The sequence below is a fragment of the Jatropha curcas genome, chromosome 2, assembly GCF_041381405.1.
Source record: "Jatropha curcas cultivar XTBG-Jc1 chromosome 2, XTBG_Jcur_1.0, whole genome shotgun sequence".
NCBI lineage: Eukaryota > Viridiplantae > Streptophyta > Magnoliopsida > Malpighiales > Euphorbiaceae > Jatropha > Jatropha curcas.
This window is the reverse complement of record NC_143152.1, coordinates 5,341,802-5,360,985: the sequence shown is the minus strand read 5'-3', so window position 1 is coordinate 5,360,985 and position 19,184 is coordinate 5,341,802. Positions and strand designations below refer to the sequence as shown.

The following is a 19,184-nucleotide window of genomic DNA, read 5'->3' as shown; positions in this document are numbered from 1 at the left end:
AGTTTGGGGTGAACTGATGCATGCATGCAATTTGATTCTAAGTTGTTTAGTGGGATGCAAAATTGTTACATTTGACATCTTCAACCATTTTAAGAACTTGCTTAAAATAATAATAAAAAAATATCAAATTGAACACTGTGAACCAATTTAGCCTCTGATTATTCCATGTATATATAATTTTGAGAATTCTTGTATTGATATTGATTAAAACTATAATTAGGTTCGGATTGTATAATTTATTAAAATAAATAAATAAATATGAAATAGAGAAAGATAATATATGAAGTATATACTTTGATCCGATGATTTTGAGTTTATAAAACATGTATTAATATGAATATTGACACATATTGCTAGGTTATTATATATAAAATCCATGGTTTCTTATATTTAGCGAATTAAAATTACATCATATGTTTTGTAAAATATATTAGAAGAAATGATAATTTTATAATTTTTAAACTTTTATTTAAAGTATTAAAAAATTTGATCAAATTCGATTTCTTTTTTATTTTGCTGAACAAATTTAAAGGCTAAATTTAACTTTATTTCCATTTTATTTGTACTAATAATCAAATCATCCATAATTTTTTGCTCTAGAGTTAAAGTTGGGTTTCTTTGTACTGCACCAATTAAAAAAACAAAACGGGTCACAACCATTTCTTGATACGCTAGTCGGTAACCCGTCCTTTTAACGACTGAAGAATATCTCTCCCGTTTCAGTCTCTGCCGTTAGCGCCGAAGGGCGAGAGATCCAATCAAGGAAATACCCTACAAGACGAGTTGACGCAGTGAGTGCGTCGAGTGACTCGGTACCTGTAGAGGATGGATCCAGCTACAACGCCGCTAGGCAAAATGTTGCTGGAGGAAATCACTCCGGTGGTCATGGTTCTCCGTACGCCTCTTGTAGAAGAGGCCTGCCTCAAAAACGGTCTCTCCTTTATAGATATGCTCAGTCCTTTCTGCAACTTCAGTAACATCGACGGTTAGCCTCTCTTCTCTTTCAATACACTACAAATTTGTGTTTGTATGTTGTAATTGGAGTTTTGAGATGAATTGTACTGGAAATTAAGGTGTTTCTTGTTTCGATTTTAATGCAGTGCCTGTACGGACGTCGAGTGATCAACCCTACAGACTACAGAAGTTCAAGCTGAGGTTGTTTTACGAGGCAGATATTCGGCAGCCAAATCTGGAGGTAAATGCTATGATTTTTTGGCTGATAGCATATGTAATCTTTGAATTGGAATTTTTAAATTTTTAGTTTTTCTTGTAGAAATTTTAGCAAGTTATGTTATTTTCTTAGTTTTGTTTTGATATCCTTCCCTTATTTCTTAGTCAGATTTTTCTTTTTTCAATGTGTGTTTGATTTGGTTGAGGGTAATTGTAAAACTAACATCACATGAACCATCAGTGTGGAAATTTTAGCTTCTTTTCTTTTTGTCAATTTGTTAATGTAGGAATTTTGTATTTGGTCAAGAAGGGTTTCCAGGTCCTGGGAAATATAGGAAGAATTGTCTGTTTATCATCACGTTAGCAAAACATGCAGCCTGCTATTATATATTGATCTGCGAACACATTGGCAAATTAGTGGAGTGGAAAGTTATTGTATGGCAGTGAAATTTTCTTTCTGAGTGTTATTGGTTATATCTGGATAATATTTTTGGTTCAACTAGGTAGCAAAGGAGAGACTAAAGCAGGTTATAACCCAAGCTGGGGAGATAGACAATTCTGAATTGTGCTCGGACCCACCTCCTATTGGTAATATACTAGCTAGTAAGCTGTTTTCTTTTTTTTTTTTTTTTTTTTTTTTTTTTAATGTCTTTTCTAATGGATGAAAATACATCGTACAAGATTCTTTTAACAATTATTTAGAATCCTATTTTTCCTCTTGGAAACTGAGTTGTGCTCTATACCTGTTCTAGTAAATATACACTACTAGCTGTTTATCTTTTTTTAGAGATATTTAATGATGCTAATCTAAATAGTTTGTTTCTTTAACGGAAACTTTCTTTGGCTACTGATTCTGCATTTTGTTTTGGAAACATTTTCTGCACAGAAATACTTGGAAACTCCTCGGAAATGTCTTGGGACCGTTTCCTGGCCATTTCCATAAATTGAGTAATTTGGAAGCAGGTTTCCCCTCTTGTAAATACGTTTCCGTAAACTGGAAACTTTCAAAAGCTCATTTATCTAATTAAAATAAATACATAAATAAATACAAATTCACAAAACATGTGTTTTTTATGAGTATGGAACTTGTAGTTCTCTTGGATATGATTAAAATGTTGCTTGAACTTTACTTGTTGTTGAATATATTTAATGATTTATAATAATTTATTTTTTTATATTTATAAATTTACACATTTCCCCATGTATCCGTTTCCTATACTTTTAAAAATACCGTTTTCCTCGTGTCTGTTTCTGCGTTTCCACGCTTCCACGTTTCCGTGCAACATAGTTTAAAACAGCCGTCTCATGTCTTTAGTATTTACTTTTTTTTTTTTTAGTAAAAATGTTTTTAAGCATCATAATGCTAATGAACTCTTTACTTTAGATTTGAGCTTGGAGGATTAGTATAAGTTAATACATTTCATTGCTCTTGTGCAGGCACTGGATCTGAAGTTCTACCATCATGGTTTGAATTTTTTAATAAAGAGCTTGTGCGCACTGTGTCTTTTTCAGATCATGAAGCTTTTGATCACCCTGTGTCATGTAAGCTTTCAAACATTATTGGGAATTGTACTACTTGTTACTTTTTCACTTCTTATTTCATTTTGCTCAATACATTTGGTCCATTTTATTCCTGGAAAGTTTTTTTTTTTTTTTTTTTTTTTTTCAAATGTAGATATCCTTTTTGGACATGATTTTATGTTAATTTTTAAAATTAATTTGCAGGTCTTTTGGTTGTTTCTTCAAAGGATGAACAACCTATCAATAGATTTGTTGACCTTTTCAATACTAACAAGTTGCCGTCTCTTCTTAATGATGGCGCCATGGACCCGAAGATTTTAAAACATTATCTATTGGTGCATGATAATCAAGATGGCTCCTCAGAGAAGTATGGCTGTATTTTTATTGTTTTTATGTTTTGGTTCTTGTTATGTTTTAAGCGTCATGTTTCTATAATAATGGCAATATAATTGCATTGCATTTGATAGAGGTGGCAACTTAACCAGAGGATCTACTATGTTGCTATCTTTCCCTTATTCAATTATTCTTTCTGTTTATGGGGATAAAGGATCAGTGTGTAATTTCTGCATGGTTGTGAGGAAGAATTATTTATAATGAAACATAGATTACTAGTTAGCTGCTTCATAAACATTGGTGAAAGATGATTCAAGTTATGAACCAAAGAAGGAGATGTTGGGGCTTGAAGGAAGAAGCATATGGTAGATTAAATACGATGGAAACATGTTAAAAAAAAGATGCCTATGCTGCTACATTCATGTCAAGTTTCCTGGTTCACTTCAGCATTTCATTGTCACGTGGGCTTAATGAGAAAGGGAGGGAGTGAGCACGAGTAGAAATGGGAGAAAACAGATTGTGGGCTCTGAAAGGAATTAAAAAGAAAAAGAAAGGAAAAGGGAAGTGGTTTCTATATTATGCACTGAAAGGATATCTACAGAAGGTTAGCAAAGCTATTCGATTAGGGAAAATATCAAACATAACAATTTTGCTACAAAGGAAGCTAAATTGGCTGTGAAGTAAACACAATGATGAGATTAAGTATTTTGATGCCTTGGAAAAGAAGAATAGAGTTACTCTGGTAGAAGGTTGGAATTTATATTTATGTTGAGTTGAGAATTAGCAAAGGAGAATATATCTATCTATATATATATATATATATATATATATATATTATTTTGCAGGCTAGGAATTCTTGGTATTTATAATTGTACTTGGTTTCTTGGATGGGTATGGAAAAATTGAGAACCTTGAGGTTTCAATTATCCTTTGATGTTTAATAAATTCATTTAAGAAGTAGGATAACGTTGTTGATCCCAAGTGCAAATAAAGTATACAAGAACTGAAGGAGGTTTTTATTTTATTTTATTTATTTATTTTTTTTTTTGGGGGGGGGGGGGGTGGTGGTGTTGGGGCGAGAGAGAGGGAGTAATTCTCAATAGGCCCTTACCTGACAACCCTCTTTATGCTGCCAACATTTGAAATAGCATGGTGCATTTCTTCACACAAATAATAAAGAAACCAATAGTTCCAGATCAGTCAATCAATTCAACAGTATAAGACATAACAAAGATTCTTTAGACGCGCTATGTTTGTTCAGTAGCTATGTCCAGTGGAGGGCTTTTTTGTTAATAACCTTCTTCCTTGTTGCATTCAAAATTCTCTTTTTACTCTTCATAGAATCTGTAATTGCATAGTGGTTGCATTATCCAAGAGATGGATATTTTATCCCTTTTCTGAAAGCAAAATATCTAGACACATGAGTAGCTGTTTTTTTGCTTAGTTTATTTTGTATGAGGTGGAATTCATGCATTTTTATTTGCATATGTCTTTCATGATACTGTGACGATTGGAACTACATTAGTGGGTTCTAGAAAAGTACCCATTTTACCTAGTCTTCTCATAAAAGGAGAAGTAAAGGAAAATAATTTTCTTGTTCTATCTGTAATATTCAAACTTTGATTTAGCTATTTTCTCTATTCTGTTCTGTATTTACTTTAGGTAATTTTTAGCGTCTTTCATCCTTTTAGGTTATAGGACTTCATTGTTTGGGATAAGTCTATATGGCATGAATGTGGTGCGATTGGCCTTTTTATCTCATTTCTCTGCTTGCAGGGCAGCAAAACTTTTAACAGAGATGAAAAATACATTTGGTTCAAATGACTGCCATGTGCTTTGCATTAATTCTTCTCAAGATGGGCCAATAGAGCATCAAGAAAACTTGTGGGCTTCTTGTGTAAGCTAACTTTAAATATTCATTCTATTTTTAAAGATAACTCCATCTGATATATAATCTTTGGTTTGAATTATTGGACAACATGAATAAGATTAAGGCTGTTGTCTTGTTTATTTATGTGACAGAAATCTGTTGCTTCTCCAAATCAGCATCTTGGTTGTTTCCTTAATATTGATGATGTTAATGAGGTAATTTGCTTTCATTTTCATTAGTTAATGTTTCTTTTTTTTTTCCCCTTAAACAAATTGAAATGATAATTTCTGTAGATACTTTAATCAAGTATGATTTGTACAAATTGGTGCAGATAAAGGATTTGATGCAAGAATTATCATCTAAACATGTCATCCCTTACATGGAGCAGAAAGTCCGTGTGCTCAATCAACAGGTATTGAATCTCTAAATTTTCTTTTTTCAATTTGTGAGGACTAAGGAGATTCTAGTTCTTTCTAGTGCATTACCTCCTCTTTTCTTTTTCCATTTTCCTTTTCTGTCTTTCCATTTTTTTTTAAGTTATATCCAATCGACTAGGTATCTGCTACAAGGAAAGGTTTTAGAAACCAAATTAAAAACTTATGGTGGAGAAAAGGGAAAGAAGACACACCAGAGTCGGCCAATGGCCCCATGTATGTTCTGCAGATTTTTTTTTTTTTTTTTTTTTTTTTTTTTTTTTTAAATTATGATGTTGTTTCATGTCTTCGCTTCTTACTTTACTTTTTCTAATTTACATTTTTTTTTGAAGGTATACCTTCAGTTCTATTGAGTCTCAGATTAGAGTTCTGGGTGACTTTGCTTTCATGTTACGAGATTATGAACTTGCATTGTCAAACTATAGGCTTATTTCCACAGATTATAAGCTTGATAAGGCTTGGAAGCGATATGCTGGTGTACAGGTAATTTCAATTCTTTTTTCTTTAATCCTCTTATTTGGTCAGTTTGATAGCCAGTTTGTTATTTGCGAGTGAATAATACCTTGAACAGTTCTAAATGATTTATTTTGGTCTCATTGAACATGGAGTAGCTTTCTTCATTTTTCTGCTCTCTCTCTGTTATTCCTCCCTGTTTCTCATACAAGACTGTATTTTGTTTTGCAAAATATCATGTGCTATATAATAAATAGAAAATCTGGTCAATCCAAACTTGTTTTAGGCAATGTTTGTGCAAAACCTTGTTGTTGGACCTTTTAGGGAAGTGATACTTTCTTTTTATGGTTGGTTTTACCACCACTAGGTGCGGTACATTATGTTTGCTCTGTACAGTGTGTGTTTTGGCTTTTTACAAACAGTGTCATTTTTTATTCGATAAATGAAAGGACTAGAAGCAGTGCCTGTTGATTTTTCTTTTTTTTTTTTTTGGTTTGGGGACGTGTGTACAAAAGAAACTTTATTCGTAAAATTTGTGCATGTTCAAAATACTTTGTCCAGAAGATAAAAAAGTGATTAATTGTTAATGTTCTATTTTGCCTACCTGCCCGGAGTTCATTGTTCTGCTCTCGCTACTCTAGCTTGAGACTGAAAACTTATCTAATCCTCTCCTGGCTATGTTGCATGGAAACACCACTTAGGTTGCATTTCCTGTTTCCAAATGGGAGTGTACAACATGGATCGGAAACTTCTTGAAGCCATTTTTGTAATTTTCCAAAAAAATGGAAATGTGTATCTAGCTAAGAAACATGTTTGTTGTTTTAAAAATCCATTTTTCAACACTTTCCATCGAGCCTTCAAGAATAAATGACAACTGCTCCAAAAAAACAAAGTGAGAACCTGTTGATCTCTCTCTTAGCGACTACAGCAGGACGAGTGGGATGCACCATCAATGGTGACACATCTCATTCTCTCTCTCTCTCTCTCTCTCTCTCTCTCTCTCTCTCTCTCAAAATTGCTTCATCCCAAGACTAGGCTTTATTTTCTTTCTTGCTTAGTTGCTACTTCTTCTCTATGTCGCCGATGCCATGTTGGTGATACTGTTGTCTTTCATTCATTTAATTTTGGCGGATGCTGCTGCTGTGCTTTTTGTGGCTTTTTGCATCTTGGATGGGCATTTGTCCCTAATCGGCAATAAACATTGCCTTAATTTATTTATTTATTTATAATGCTTTAGTTAGGTTATTCGTTTGGGGCTTTAATTAATTAGTTTATAATGCTTTATTAGGTTATCAAATTGGAAAATAATGTCAAATTGGAAACTAATGATGGTGAACAATAGTTTATGTGAAATTTTTGATATTTGTAAAATGCCCCGATATTTTTTATATTTACATGTTTTCCGCATTTCCATTTCGTATCCATTTCCTTTTCCCATTTCCCAATCTGATCAGAGTGGATATTTGAAACAAAGAATTCATATAGTCACCCCAACTAGTTTAGGGTTAAGGCTTGGTTGTTGTTTTTTTGTTGTTTTATCCATTTTCCATTTCCGTTTCCGCATTACTGGTCTCCTGTTAACACTATCTGTATTCTTCTTTTTGTTCATGCAGGAAATGATGGGCCTTGCGTACTTTATGTCGGATCAGTCCAGAAAGGAAGCTGAATATTGCATGGAGAATGCATTTACTACTTATTTAGTATGTATAGCTCTTTCTCGCTTCGTTGTTAATTCATGATATATCATTGTTTTGGTTAGTCAACTCTAGAATGCTATTTTCAACTTTGTTTAATTACATTGCATCTGGTATGTGTACAGAAAATTGGGCCATCTGCTCAGCAAAATGCTACACGCTGTGGTCTTTGGTGGGTGGAAATGTTAAAGACAAGAGATCAATACAAAGAGGCTGCCACAGTTTACTTCCGCATCAGCAGTGAGGTAAGTCCAATATTATCTTACAAATCAATAGTGGTACATATTTTGTGTTATTAACAAAAATTTTCTTCTCAGGAGATGCTACATTCGGCTGTTATGCTTGAGCAAGCATCTTATTGCTACTTGTTGTCTCAACCCCCCATGTTACACAAGTATGGATTTCATCTTGTTCTTTCTGGTGATCGTTATAAAAAATGTGACCAGGTACCTATTTATGAAAAATTCTACATATGGCCTGTGATATATTGCTTCTTCTGAAAATAATTTTTGCTTCATTGGTTCATCTTCTCTAGGTTAAACATGCAATTCGTACATATAGAAGTGCTATCTCTGTTTACAAAGGAACTACTTGGAGCTACATCAAAGATCATGTTTATTTCCATATCGGACAGTAAGTTATTTGACGTGATGCTGTTGTATTTGCATGATTTACACATTTGCACTACAAAATTTATAATGTGGAAGATTTTTAGAGTACTGATGGTGGGATTGTTGCATAATGTAGATGGTATGCTTTTCTTAGACTGTATGATGTGGCTGCCAGTCATATGTTGGAAGTCCTGACCTGTAGTCATCAGTCCAAGACAACACAGGAGCTATTCCTCAGAGAGTTTCTTCAAATTGTTCAGGTACTTGCAAATTCTCACTGTCATGCTTGTTAGATATGTTAGAAAAAGCAATGTATAGGGTTCTTAGGACTCTTGGGGTGTAACCCTTGTTTTCCACATTTCCATGCAATTGAGCCTGGATTCATGTGGAACTTCTTTGACTCAGATAATCTAATATATTTTTATACAAGTAGGTTGCTGGTTGAGTGCCTTTGAATTTACCTTAATTTCTGAATGGGGACTTCGATAACTCTAATCTGCACTATATTTTCTCATGATAATTATGGCTACTGTGCATTCCCATTTAGTGACAGTTTGTTTATATCTTGTTTGACTGCAATGCAGAAGTTCTCTTGTTGATGCTGCTGTTGTGCTTCTTGATTTTGGAATATTAATTAATACATTAGTTTTTCCTGCGTAACATGATTTCAGTGCCTGCCATGTGGAGAAATTCAGGAAATTGATTTCCAGCCTGTTTGGTTTAGTTGTTCATACTAGCTTGTAGTTGATAACGGTTGCTAATAGCTAGTGGCTAGTAGTGGTTAACTAATGAATGTTGGTTTCATGTGAAATTTTGGTAGCTGTTTCTGTTAAAATGTAAAATATCCATTAAGGGTATAATTGTTTTTACATATATGATGTATAATGCACATATATATACATATTATGATGTACAATGCGCGCGCACACACACATATGCATGTATAAATATATATATATATATATATATTAATTTTTTAAGGTAAAAATATTATTTTTTATTTTAATGTATTATACAAATAAAATTATCAATTAAATTTTTTTAAACAATATTTAATAGAAAATTTTTATTTTTAAATAAGTATAAACAAAATGATTAGAAAAATATTAATTTGAGAAAAAAAAATTTATTAGAAATTATTTTGAGGTTAATAAAGTCCAAATAAAATTTAAATACAAATTAGCTACCAGTCCATACGAAAAAACTTCAAAATGTAGTTGATGGAATCAACAGCTGATTGAGACTTTCATCAGCTATCAGCTGCCGATTAAAAAGGATCATCGAACACCTATAACCTAGCTGTTGGATACGAATAAGATATGAGTTGCATGAATCAACTGAACTAAATGCCCTCTAGTGTACAAGTCTTCTAAGCCTATAGCAACCGTTGTCTGTACTGAGAAGAGAATCCTTTTGAGAGTTTGCATCTTATTAGAAAGCTAGTTTCTTGACATGGTACTGTGGACTAGTTTGAGATTAAGACTTGGTTGTTATTGCCCTCTTATTACAAAGTTAGAGCATGGTACTTATAATCTTCCATTGAAGCTTAAATTTTTTATTGCTATTTGGTGCTTTATTTTAAGCTTAGTTGAGTTCAGTATTGGTTCTGTCTTGATCATGCAGACCTGTTAATCTTAGCATCTTACATCACTTGTGAACTTGACTGTCATATTCTTGGATATTGTAGAAAACGGGGAAAACATTTGAGGTATTAAGACTTCAGTTGCCTGTTATAAATATCTCATCACTCAAGGTTGTTTTTGAAGATCATCGAACCTATGCATCACCTGCAGTAGTAAGTTGAATTTTATGTATTGCTTATATGAAACTTAATTTTTTCACTTACAGTTATAAAGCTGAAGATTGTTATTACTTGTATAAAGATGCCATTTTTCTCTTTCTGTTCTTTCCCTTTATTTGGATATGGTTAAATTGTTTTGCTCACATCATTCATACATAAGAGAGATGCACATGCAACTATGCATGTTCAAAGAAAGATGTATGCTTGCTGACATAAATAGGAATATAGGCCAAAATAGTAAAATAGTGTACTAGTAAAATATGCAATTGGGCCCTTCGTGTTCAAGTTTGGTCAGTTACATATTAATGATGTATTGTTCAATCAATTATGCCCTTGTGAGAAAATATATATGCTGCTAACAAGGTTAAAAAAAAATTATTAATATTTGTTTACTATTTTAATAAATATTTTAAACTTTATAAAAAATACAAAAGTTCATTCTCTCACTAAATTCTTTAATCTCTCGAATCCCCTCCCTCCTAATTTTATCACAAATTCTCACTAACCAAACACAATACTCTCTCCCCTCTCTAATCTTCAAAACCTTCTGCCAAAAATTCCCTAATTCCCTCGTACAGTTGCGTCGCCAAAATAAAAGTTAAAAAATTACATGAAATATTGGAGGGTGAAGAAGAAAGCTTAGGGAATCAATGGCCTTTGGGCATTCTTCTCTGAGTTGTTGTGGTCATTGAAGAAAAATCTATTTGCTTGAAGAGAATTGATTTATCCATTTTGTTTTGTTTTGTGATTATTTTAATGGTTATGGAACTTCTGTTTGGAGCTGTCCTTTGTCACATCCATGGTGGTTGGGACTCACATCTAGTAGTGGTATCTCTTTTTTGGCAACTGGATGCCTCTACTTCAACATCTACATTCTGCACTAGAGTTCCCAGGACATCAAGTGCGATGTTATAAATTATTGGAAGCTGTTCACCACTTGAAGTCTTTTGGATACAAGCTACTTTGATGCATTTACTTGTCTTTTGCCTCTGATGTAGAAATTGGTAGCAAATGATGGCGATAAGAATTTGCCTATTACCATATCTTCAACAAAGGAGGGAGGTGAGGATGCAAGGAATGAAGTATGGGTGTAGGCCATGGTTTGTTGTTTTAGAATGGAGTCAATGAAACATTTTTAGAAGATTTATTAAAGTGATAAAATATTTAAAAGAATAAAATAATACTATTTTGATTTGTCAGCAGTATATAAATTTATTCTCAGGAAGGCTTAATTGGTAAAAGATAGAATACTATTTGCATCCAATTGAACAAAGTGAAACATGAATGTCCCCACTGTGCAAATTAGGATGATGTGAACGATTATTTAGGTGATGCAATTTGTAAAACATAACTTTGTACATCAAACATAATGTACTTTTGTTATAAATTCTGCTGATTGTGATCTTTATTGCAATCTTCACAATTGAAGGACTATCTGACTAGAAGGTTACCTTGTGGTTGATGCTATTGTTTCATGTCAAAATATTCCAGGTTACTGTTAGAGAAAGTTTGTGGCGTTCATTAGAGGAGGACATGATTCCTTCATTGTCCACTGCCAGGACTAACTGGTTGGACTTACAATCAAAGCTTCTGCCAAAAAAATATAAGGAATCTAACATTTGTGTGGCTGGAGGTATGAAGGTGATAGTATTTTTGCATAAAGTTCCTTAGTTTTTGGTTGGTTTATATAATACATATTTTGAGTAGTTCTTTTTGCATGTCCCTTCATGATTAGCTCACTTGCTAAGAGTTATTCTTGTTACGTACTGCAGCAGAACTTCTATTTTCTTGACTTCTGATAATAAGTTTCATCTAGGAGGGCTATTTTATTTTATTTTATTATTATTTTTTTTAATATAAAAGAAACCATTTCTAGAGAGATAAATAAAAGTTGCAAAAATGTAGTTCTGCTTATTTGGGAGTTGGGACTTATTATGTTTATTGAACTTTTACTGGCTACAAACTATAGCAAGAACTTATTTCATATATATACCAAATGACTAAGCAGACCACAAGCAAGCACTTAGCCTCATGAGTATCATAGTTATGAAAGCATGGAATGAATATTGCTGGATAGAGCCTTGTGTGAGCATAGCATGTGTCCAGGGGGCAAGAGGGCCTTATCCAGTTTCAGTACTAATACTGGTACTTTTTTGTCTTGTTTGCAGAAGCAATAAAGGTGGATATTGAGTTTGAGAATCCCTTGAAAATACCTATTTCCTTATCTGGTGTTTCCTTGATATGTGAGCTTTCAGGGTCAGATGAGTTGAAATCTGGTAACTATCAGCTGTCTGCAATTCTCTTTGCTGTTGCTGTCTTCCTTTTGTCAATTTGGGTGTAAGCTAATTCTGTGCGGTTGGGTGATTAATATTCTATTGCTGATGCAGATGTAAGTAGCTCAGCCACTGACCTCTGGAATGACGAAGACTATAAAAGGTTGGGGTATGTATGTGAACATTTAATGACTTTTTCCTAAATAATTGTTTCAGCATTCTCTTATAATGTTTACAGATTCTTCTTCCACTTTGACAACTGTTAATTTAGACGTTCACTTGATGACTGTAGGGATATGAAACCAGACACTTCTTTTTTTACTCTGTCAGAGGTTGACTTCACATTGGGAGGGAATGAAACCAATTCAGTAAGTGCTTCCTAGGGAAAATAAGTTTACAAGGATCTGTTTCCTCTCTGAGGCTAGCTGCTTATTATTGTTTTGGAACTTTTCATCATGTGATTTACTAGCTTGGGTCATTGTTGAATTTGTTTTTGCTGTCTTCACTCTATAAATGGAAGAAACTCAAGTAAATTACTAATATACCTTAACTTTGTGGGGCGAGATTTCATTAAATGGAGATTGACTTTTGTGCCATTGTATAAGTTAAATCTTATCCTCATGCTTTGTCCTAGTGGAGCTAGAAATTGAGTAGAGTTTGCTGGAGTTGAAGTATTTGTTTGTTACTTTTGTTGATGTTGAGATTTATTTTCCTTAGCAATGTTCTATTAAGATAACTTGTTTGCCAGTTTCTATTATCTCAGGAAATTCAGGTTTATTTCTAACCTATTTTGCCTTTTCAGGTGCAACTAACGGTTACTCCCAGAGTGGAAGGCAATCTAAACATTGTAGGAATTAGATGGAAATTATCAGGTTCAGTGGTTGGTTATTACAACTTAGAGGCCAATCTTGTGAAGAGGAAAAATAATGCAAAAGGAAGGAGGAAGGCTAAGCATTCCCTTAGTCATGACCTTAAATTTATAGTGATCAAGGTGTTAGAAAAACCCATCTGTCCCTCACATTGCTTGTTCTGTTGAATTTGCTTTGCAGATTAAGTTTGTTCAACTTTTCCTTCCTTAGTCTATTTTTTTTTTCATGTTCAGAATCTACCCAAGTTGGAGGGCTTCATACGCTCTCTGCCTGAGAAAGCATATGCAGGAGATTTGCGACATGTTGTCTTAGAGTTAAGGAACCGGTCAGAGTTTTCTGTAAAGGTATGCTTTTTACAGGCAATCTAATAGTAATTTGTCATCAGTTAATAGTATCTTGTATTTATCTTCTCCGAATTGGGTAGTGTAGTGGAACTTCTTGATTCCATGGGGAAAAATCAGGTTGGCCTTTTGAGCCATCATTCTCGTGATTCTGATTCTCTTATTCTTGTATTTGGTAATGTTGCTCAAGCTGAAAGCCTGGGAGAAAATTAATCTATTCCTTAGAACAGAGTTCAGCTTACCTAGGTGGATGCTGGGTTTTCTTTTTCCACATATGCAAGCATGCTTTTTTTCCCCTGTTTTCTGTAAGATGCATATGTTATCGTTTCTTTAAATTTATTGCATGGTTTTTAAATTCTGGCAGAATCTGAAAATGAAGATCAGTCATCCTAGATTCCTTAATATTGGGAATCATGAGGATTTAAACCTAGAACTTCCTGATTGCTTGGAAAAGAAGACAAGTATTGAACAAAATGGAGTACCAGCCGATTCCAAGAAAGTGTCTCATGGTGTTTTTCTATTTCCAGAGGTCCGTTGGGCAGTTTGCCATCTGCATTGTCTTTTGGCAATTATCATCAAATTAGTTTAAGGTCGTCTTTGACTATATGCCTTACATTTACTTGGTATTTCAGGATATCTCAATAGAAAGGGAAAGACCTTTATTGTGGCCTCTTTGGCTTCGAGCTGCTGATCCTGGAAATATTTCCTTGCATATAGTTATATACTATGAGATGGGGGATGCATCGAGCGTCATGAGATACCGCACTCTACGAATGCAGTATAATTTGCAGGTGCATAGTAAAATATGTTAGACAGATTTTTGATTAAACTTCTTTCTTTTTTCTTATTGTAAAAACCACCTGTTACCATATGAAATACCGATAATAACATGTGCTGCTTTTGGGACAGAATGCTAATCCTGAATAGATTTCTTTTACTTGTGATAAGATAAAAATGCTTTTCTGGATTAAAAAAGCATATATTTTACTGTAAAGATAATTACCTTGAGTTTGATTCTTACTTTTTTTGTTTTCTTCCTTTTCCTTTGTCAAGAATGAAATATTGTTGAGTTGGTGATGCACTTGTTGATAAAAATTTCCGATCATATTAATGTTAATTTGTTAAAATTTGTTTTTAATAGGTATTACCGTCATTAGATGTGTCCTTTACAGTAAGTCCTTGTCCAGCAAGATTGCAAGAGTTTCTTGTGCGTATGGATGTCGTCAACAAAACTAGTTCGGAAAGTTTCCAGGTTAATCAGTTAACATCTGTTGGATGCCAGTGGGAAATTTCACTGCTTCAACCTGTTGAATCCATTTTTCCTTCAGAATCTTTAATTGCTGGTCAAGCATTATCTTGCTTCTTCATGATCAAGGTAGGTGAAATAATTCCTCTTTACCCTTTTCTCCACCTTCCATGTCTCAGAGGCAAACATGCTAATTTTTCCATTTTCTATTTTCTTATGGCTCTGTTGACCCTAATGCATAGGTTGCAAGTGGGTTGAGTCTACTTGAGTTCTAGCTAGTTAAAGCTGGTTTGTTCATAAAATGAGTGCTGGAGGCTCCTTTTAAATGAGCCAACCTGAGCAAGTGCAATTATTTTTTATATTACTTAATTGAAATTCTAAACATAGCAAAACTTGTACTTAGTACTTTATTGGGAAAATATGTAATTTTTAAGTTTTTTTATGTTCCAAGTATAAACTATAAAGTTGAGAAATTATTAGCGGTCAAGCCTAAATGAGCTTTATCTGTAACATATAGAAATGTGGAATGAAGGGAGAATAATGGGTTTGTGAAAATTATCCTTAGTAATATTAGAGACATCCTTAGTTATGGTCAATTAAAAAATTAAGTAAAATAATAAAGAGTTTTAATTTTTTTATCTTCTCTGTTTTCTTTTTTTTTTTTTACAATTTGATTGGATTTATTTTTTCTAAAAATTTTATTTTTTAATAGACATATAAAGATAATTAAGACTTTGAAAATTTTTATCTTTTTAGTTTATTTTTAAACACACACACACACACACACACATGCATATGTATGTTTGTGTAGATTTTTTTTTTATTTTTCTACAATTTGATTGGATATCTTTTTAAAAATTAATTTTTAAATGAATACATATAGATAAATGAATACACACACACATGATATATTGTTTTAAGTTTGAAAATTAATTTGCCATAATAATGTCTTTAGAAATTTAATCATTTTAATTATATATCATTAAATATTGATGTAAACATTATAAATCAATAAATAGACATCATTAAATATGAGCTTTTTACATTTTTAATTTTACTTTATTTTGATTGGATTATGTGTTTTTTAAGGTTGATATAAAAATTAATATTTATTTAACAGTTGATATGTGGTCATTGTATTTATCTTATTCTTAATATGAATGCATGTATTAATAATGTTATAAAAATTAAATAAGAAGAAAATTATGATCAATACTTACGTATTATGACAAAAGTAAACAAGTATAAACAATGAGTAAATAATGAGCAATGGCAATGTGCAACACGTCATAAAAAAACTAGTGTAGATAAATGATTTAAACTAGCCATTGTCAGGCCGAGTCACGAAGGCAGTCATGAACGGCTCAGTTTGCGGCCCTATCTTTGCACCATCTTAATTGTATGTGTTTCTCTGGAAGTCCATCTGCACAGACATTTTAAAATCCAGCAGATCATGCTAATATTTTGCATATTTTTCTTTGGTTTCAGAGCCGTAGGAAATCATTAACTGCTGAAGAAAGACTCTTGCTTCTTTCCTCTTTCCCTGGAAGTGATGTAAAGTTGACTCCTGAGGGTTGCAAAGATACACTTTTTGACATATCAAGGTCACCTTTGGCTAATTTTCATTATTGTGAAAGACTGCAACATGAAACTTCTAATCAGGTTGGTAATTTCTATCATAAAATTGAATGTGGTTCTATCGCATTTCATTATTGCCTTTCTCGCTATCATAACCATTTTTACCATCTCCTTTACTCACTTGAATATTCAAACTCTAAATTACCATTTGATATTTGCCATAACAGTTATTGTTGAATAAAGTCAAAAATAGAAATTTCTTATATTTGAGTATGATATTCTGACTGACAGAAAAAGGCAAGTGGGCAATATATGGTGGCTAACTATAGGCTATGGCCTTATTGTGTCTGCTTATTTTCGTGCCATACCTGATGCTCTATCAATAATTTGAGCCTTCTGTTTTTCCATGTATTAGGACGAAGCAAATACAGTGGACTTCATTTTGATCTCTAGGCTACTGAAAAGTGATATCAAACCTGGGACTTCTGATCCAACTCATCTATTCTCTCATCATGCGTGTCACTGCAGGCAAGCCTCATATCTACCCTTTGTTTTGACAAATGGTTCACACATAGATGGAATTAATTTATAACTAGATTTCATTAACACAACTTAAATATGGAATTTGAATGAATTTTGTGAAACTTAAATTTGGACCAAACATGTATTTGAATTGAACAGATAATACTTTCCTACATAATTATTTTATTTGGGAAAAAAGATGCATTCACAAAATGGTAAAAAAGAAAAAGTAATTATGTGTTCACTTCCAAAACATAACAAAAATTTTGTTTGAAAGTAGAGAAAAATGGGAGAGAGAGAAAAAGAGAATAGGATGATGTCAAGGGCATGTTTGTCCAAACATTTGGTTTTTTCTTTTATTTAATCCACAGAATTGAATTTTTTTTAGAATTGAAAAAAAAAATAAGTTCTTTTTGTTCTAAACATGAAAACATGAAATTCAAAATTGAGGAATTATTTGTTTCAAATAGTTTGAAAATTTCCTCTTCATTGTGGATTTGATACTAGTTAGTTATGGCTCTGTCTAATTTTTTTTTTTAACTTGTACAGTACTGCTAGCGCAAGCGCAATATCATGGGTGTTGGATGGGCCTCGGACCAGACATCATAACTTTTCTGCTTCATTTTGTGAAATAAACTTGAAAATGACTATTTACAACTCATCAGATTCTGTTGTATCTGTAAGCATTATTACCCTTGATTCCTCGAGTGGCAATGGTCAATTAAGCGATGACGACACAAGTACTTCTGGAAATCAAGTAGGGTGGCACAACCTATCTCTATCGGATGACATCAAAGTGACTTCTGATGTTCCTGGAACCAATATTGCAAAATCGGCATCACAAGAAAGTGTCTCGCCATTCATTTGGTCTGGCACGCGTTCTACCAGAGTTCAACTTGAGCCAATGTCATCATCAGAAATTCCTCTTCAGATTTGTGTATTCTCGCCTGGTACATATGATTTGTCAAACTATGTTTTGAATTGGAAACTTCTACCTGTTAATGATCAAGGAAATGTAAAAGAGACAAAACAGACAATGGGAACAAGCCCTGGATATCCATACTACCTTACTGTTCTCCAATCTGATTGAGATTTGGCCGCGTTTCTCCATCGACAGTTTCAGGTACTACCGTTGTATGACTAATTTTTGTAACCTTTGCCTTGTAAATTATTATTTCAATGTACTGGTTTCATTTTTTTATTTTTTCACAAAAATACGAATTGGGAAAAAAGCCACAGGTAAGCAGGAAACAGAACATTCTTTTTTGCCCCGTAGAAATAATAGTGGGAATGAATGAATGAAACGTTTAAAACAATTGTTCTCTTGGGACGTTCTTTTTGGATTTGCTTTTTGAGATTCAAGTTATTGTTTCAGATGCTATCTTAACAAACTAACCGTTTCTGTGGTGAAAGCAATCTTGTTTATCAAATTGATTCGAAGCTGAGGTTTATTATTTAATTTCTGTCTCTGTATTATATGTAATGCATTAGTCAGGACTCGGAAATGATCTCGGTCGTGAAAAAACTAATATAATAGTCCCATATTAACAATCCGTCAAATAATTTAGTCATCTTGTTTAGGGTTGTAAATGAGCCGAGCTGGGCTCGAACATGTCAGGCTCCAAGTTTGGCTTGATAGAATTTAGCTCGATTCGAAAATCAATGAGTTTAAAAATTTTAGACTTGAGATTGATTCGAGCTCAACTTGAGGTTCCAGTTCAATTGAAAAAATTTTAAATTCGAGCTCGGTTCGAAGTTCGAGTATCCTATTATATATATATATATATATGCTCTTTTCGAACTGACTTCGAACAGTTCGCAAGTCGGCTGATTAGTTTATGCCCTTAATCTTGTTAGTCTTTATCGCAATTACTAATCGTGTTTAATTTTATTGTTGTTTTCATTGTCAATGATAAGTAAGGTCCTCCATTCCCTTTCTTATTTCCATGATCGTGATTATTTTTAGTTAGTCTTTGGTGGCTTACAAGGGATAGGGAATGCTACGGAGATTAGTTGGCCAATCAAGAAACAAAATCAAAGAGAACTGCATAAAGGGGGAGGTATTGAGGAATTTCTTAAATTTCAAATGTGGTTCAAGTGATTATTTTCATTTTTACTAACAGAAAAGAGCTAATGATTTTGAGGGTATCATTGAATTAGTTTACATAATAAAATTCAATTTTTAAAAAATAGAGGTCCAAAAACATGCAATTGAACAACTGACCTAATTTTTCAATACTAACAATTGAGGTATTAAGTATAAAATGGGCTTGAAGCACGAGGTTGTTTCAAATAGTAATATTAAACTATAATTTTTGTATTTTTTTTTTCCTTAAAAATTTTCATAATTTGAAATGGCCAACTATACCGGTACTGTGTAATTGCATTGAATTTGAAGGTCTTTTCGAGCGTGTGCTTCACTCTCCTACGTGGGTGCGTGTATATGAAATTCAAGTAAATAAATGCAA

General features: G+C 33.0%; 1 protein-coding gene across 2 annotated transcripts; it reads left to right on the top strand.

The window, feature by feature from the left end:
• Positions 1-646: 646 nt before the first annotated feature.
• LOC105635802 (Tetratricopeptide repeat (TPR)-like superfamily protein) lies at positions 647-18,032 on the top strand. Of its 2 annotated transcripts, none has more exons than XM_012218911.4 (28): positions 647-985; positions 1,101-1,195; positions 1,674-1,758; positions 2,608-2,712; positions 2,896-3,058; positions 4,801-4,921; positions 5,047-5,109; positions 5,226-5,306; positions 5,450-5,544; positions 5,661-5,811; positions 7,395-7,481; positions 7,601-7,720; positions 7,793-7,921; positions 8,011-8,108; positions 8,223-8,346; positions 9,774-9,881; positions 11,379-11,520; positions 12,056-12,163; positions 12,275-12,323; positions 12,453-12,528; positions 12,963-13,151; positions 13,263-13,373; positions 13,735-13,899; positions 14,003-14,161; positions 14,512-14,745; positions 16,105-16,278; positions 16,610-16,722; positions 17,266-18,032. In XM_012218911.4, exons 1-28 carry the CDS (start codon positions 826-828, stop codon positions 17,804-17,806), a joined length of 3,846 nt encoding a protein of 1,281 aa, XP_012074301.1. In that variant the 5' UTR covers positions 647-825; the 3' UTR covers positions 17,807-18,032. The 2 variants fall into 2 exon arrangements, with proteins under 2 accessions (XP_012074301.1, XP_012074300.1); XM_012218910.4 differs by having other exon boundaries at positions 12,275-12,329.
• Positions 18,033-19,184: the final 1,152 nt, after the last annotated feature.

Coding starts and splice junctions, on each gene's coding strand:
- LOC105635802 (XM_012218910.4), top strand. CDS start 826: ATGGATCCAGCTACAACGCCGCTAGGCAAAATGTTGCTGGAGGAAATC. Junction 986..1,100: donor CAACTTCAGTAACATCGACG/GTTAGCCTCTCT, acceptor ATTTTAATGCAG/TGCCTGTACGGACGTCGAGT. Junction 13,374..13,734: donor GGTCAGAGTTTTCTGTAAAG/GTATGCTTTTTA, acceptor AAATTCTGGCAG/AATCTGAAAATGAAGATCAG.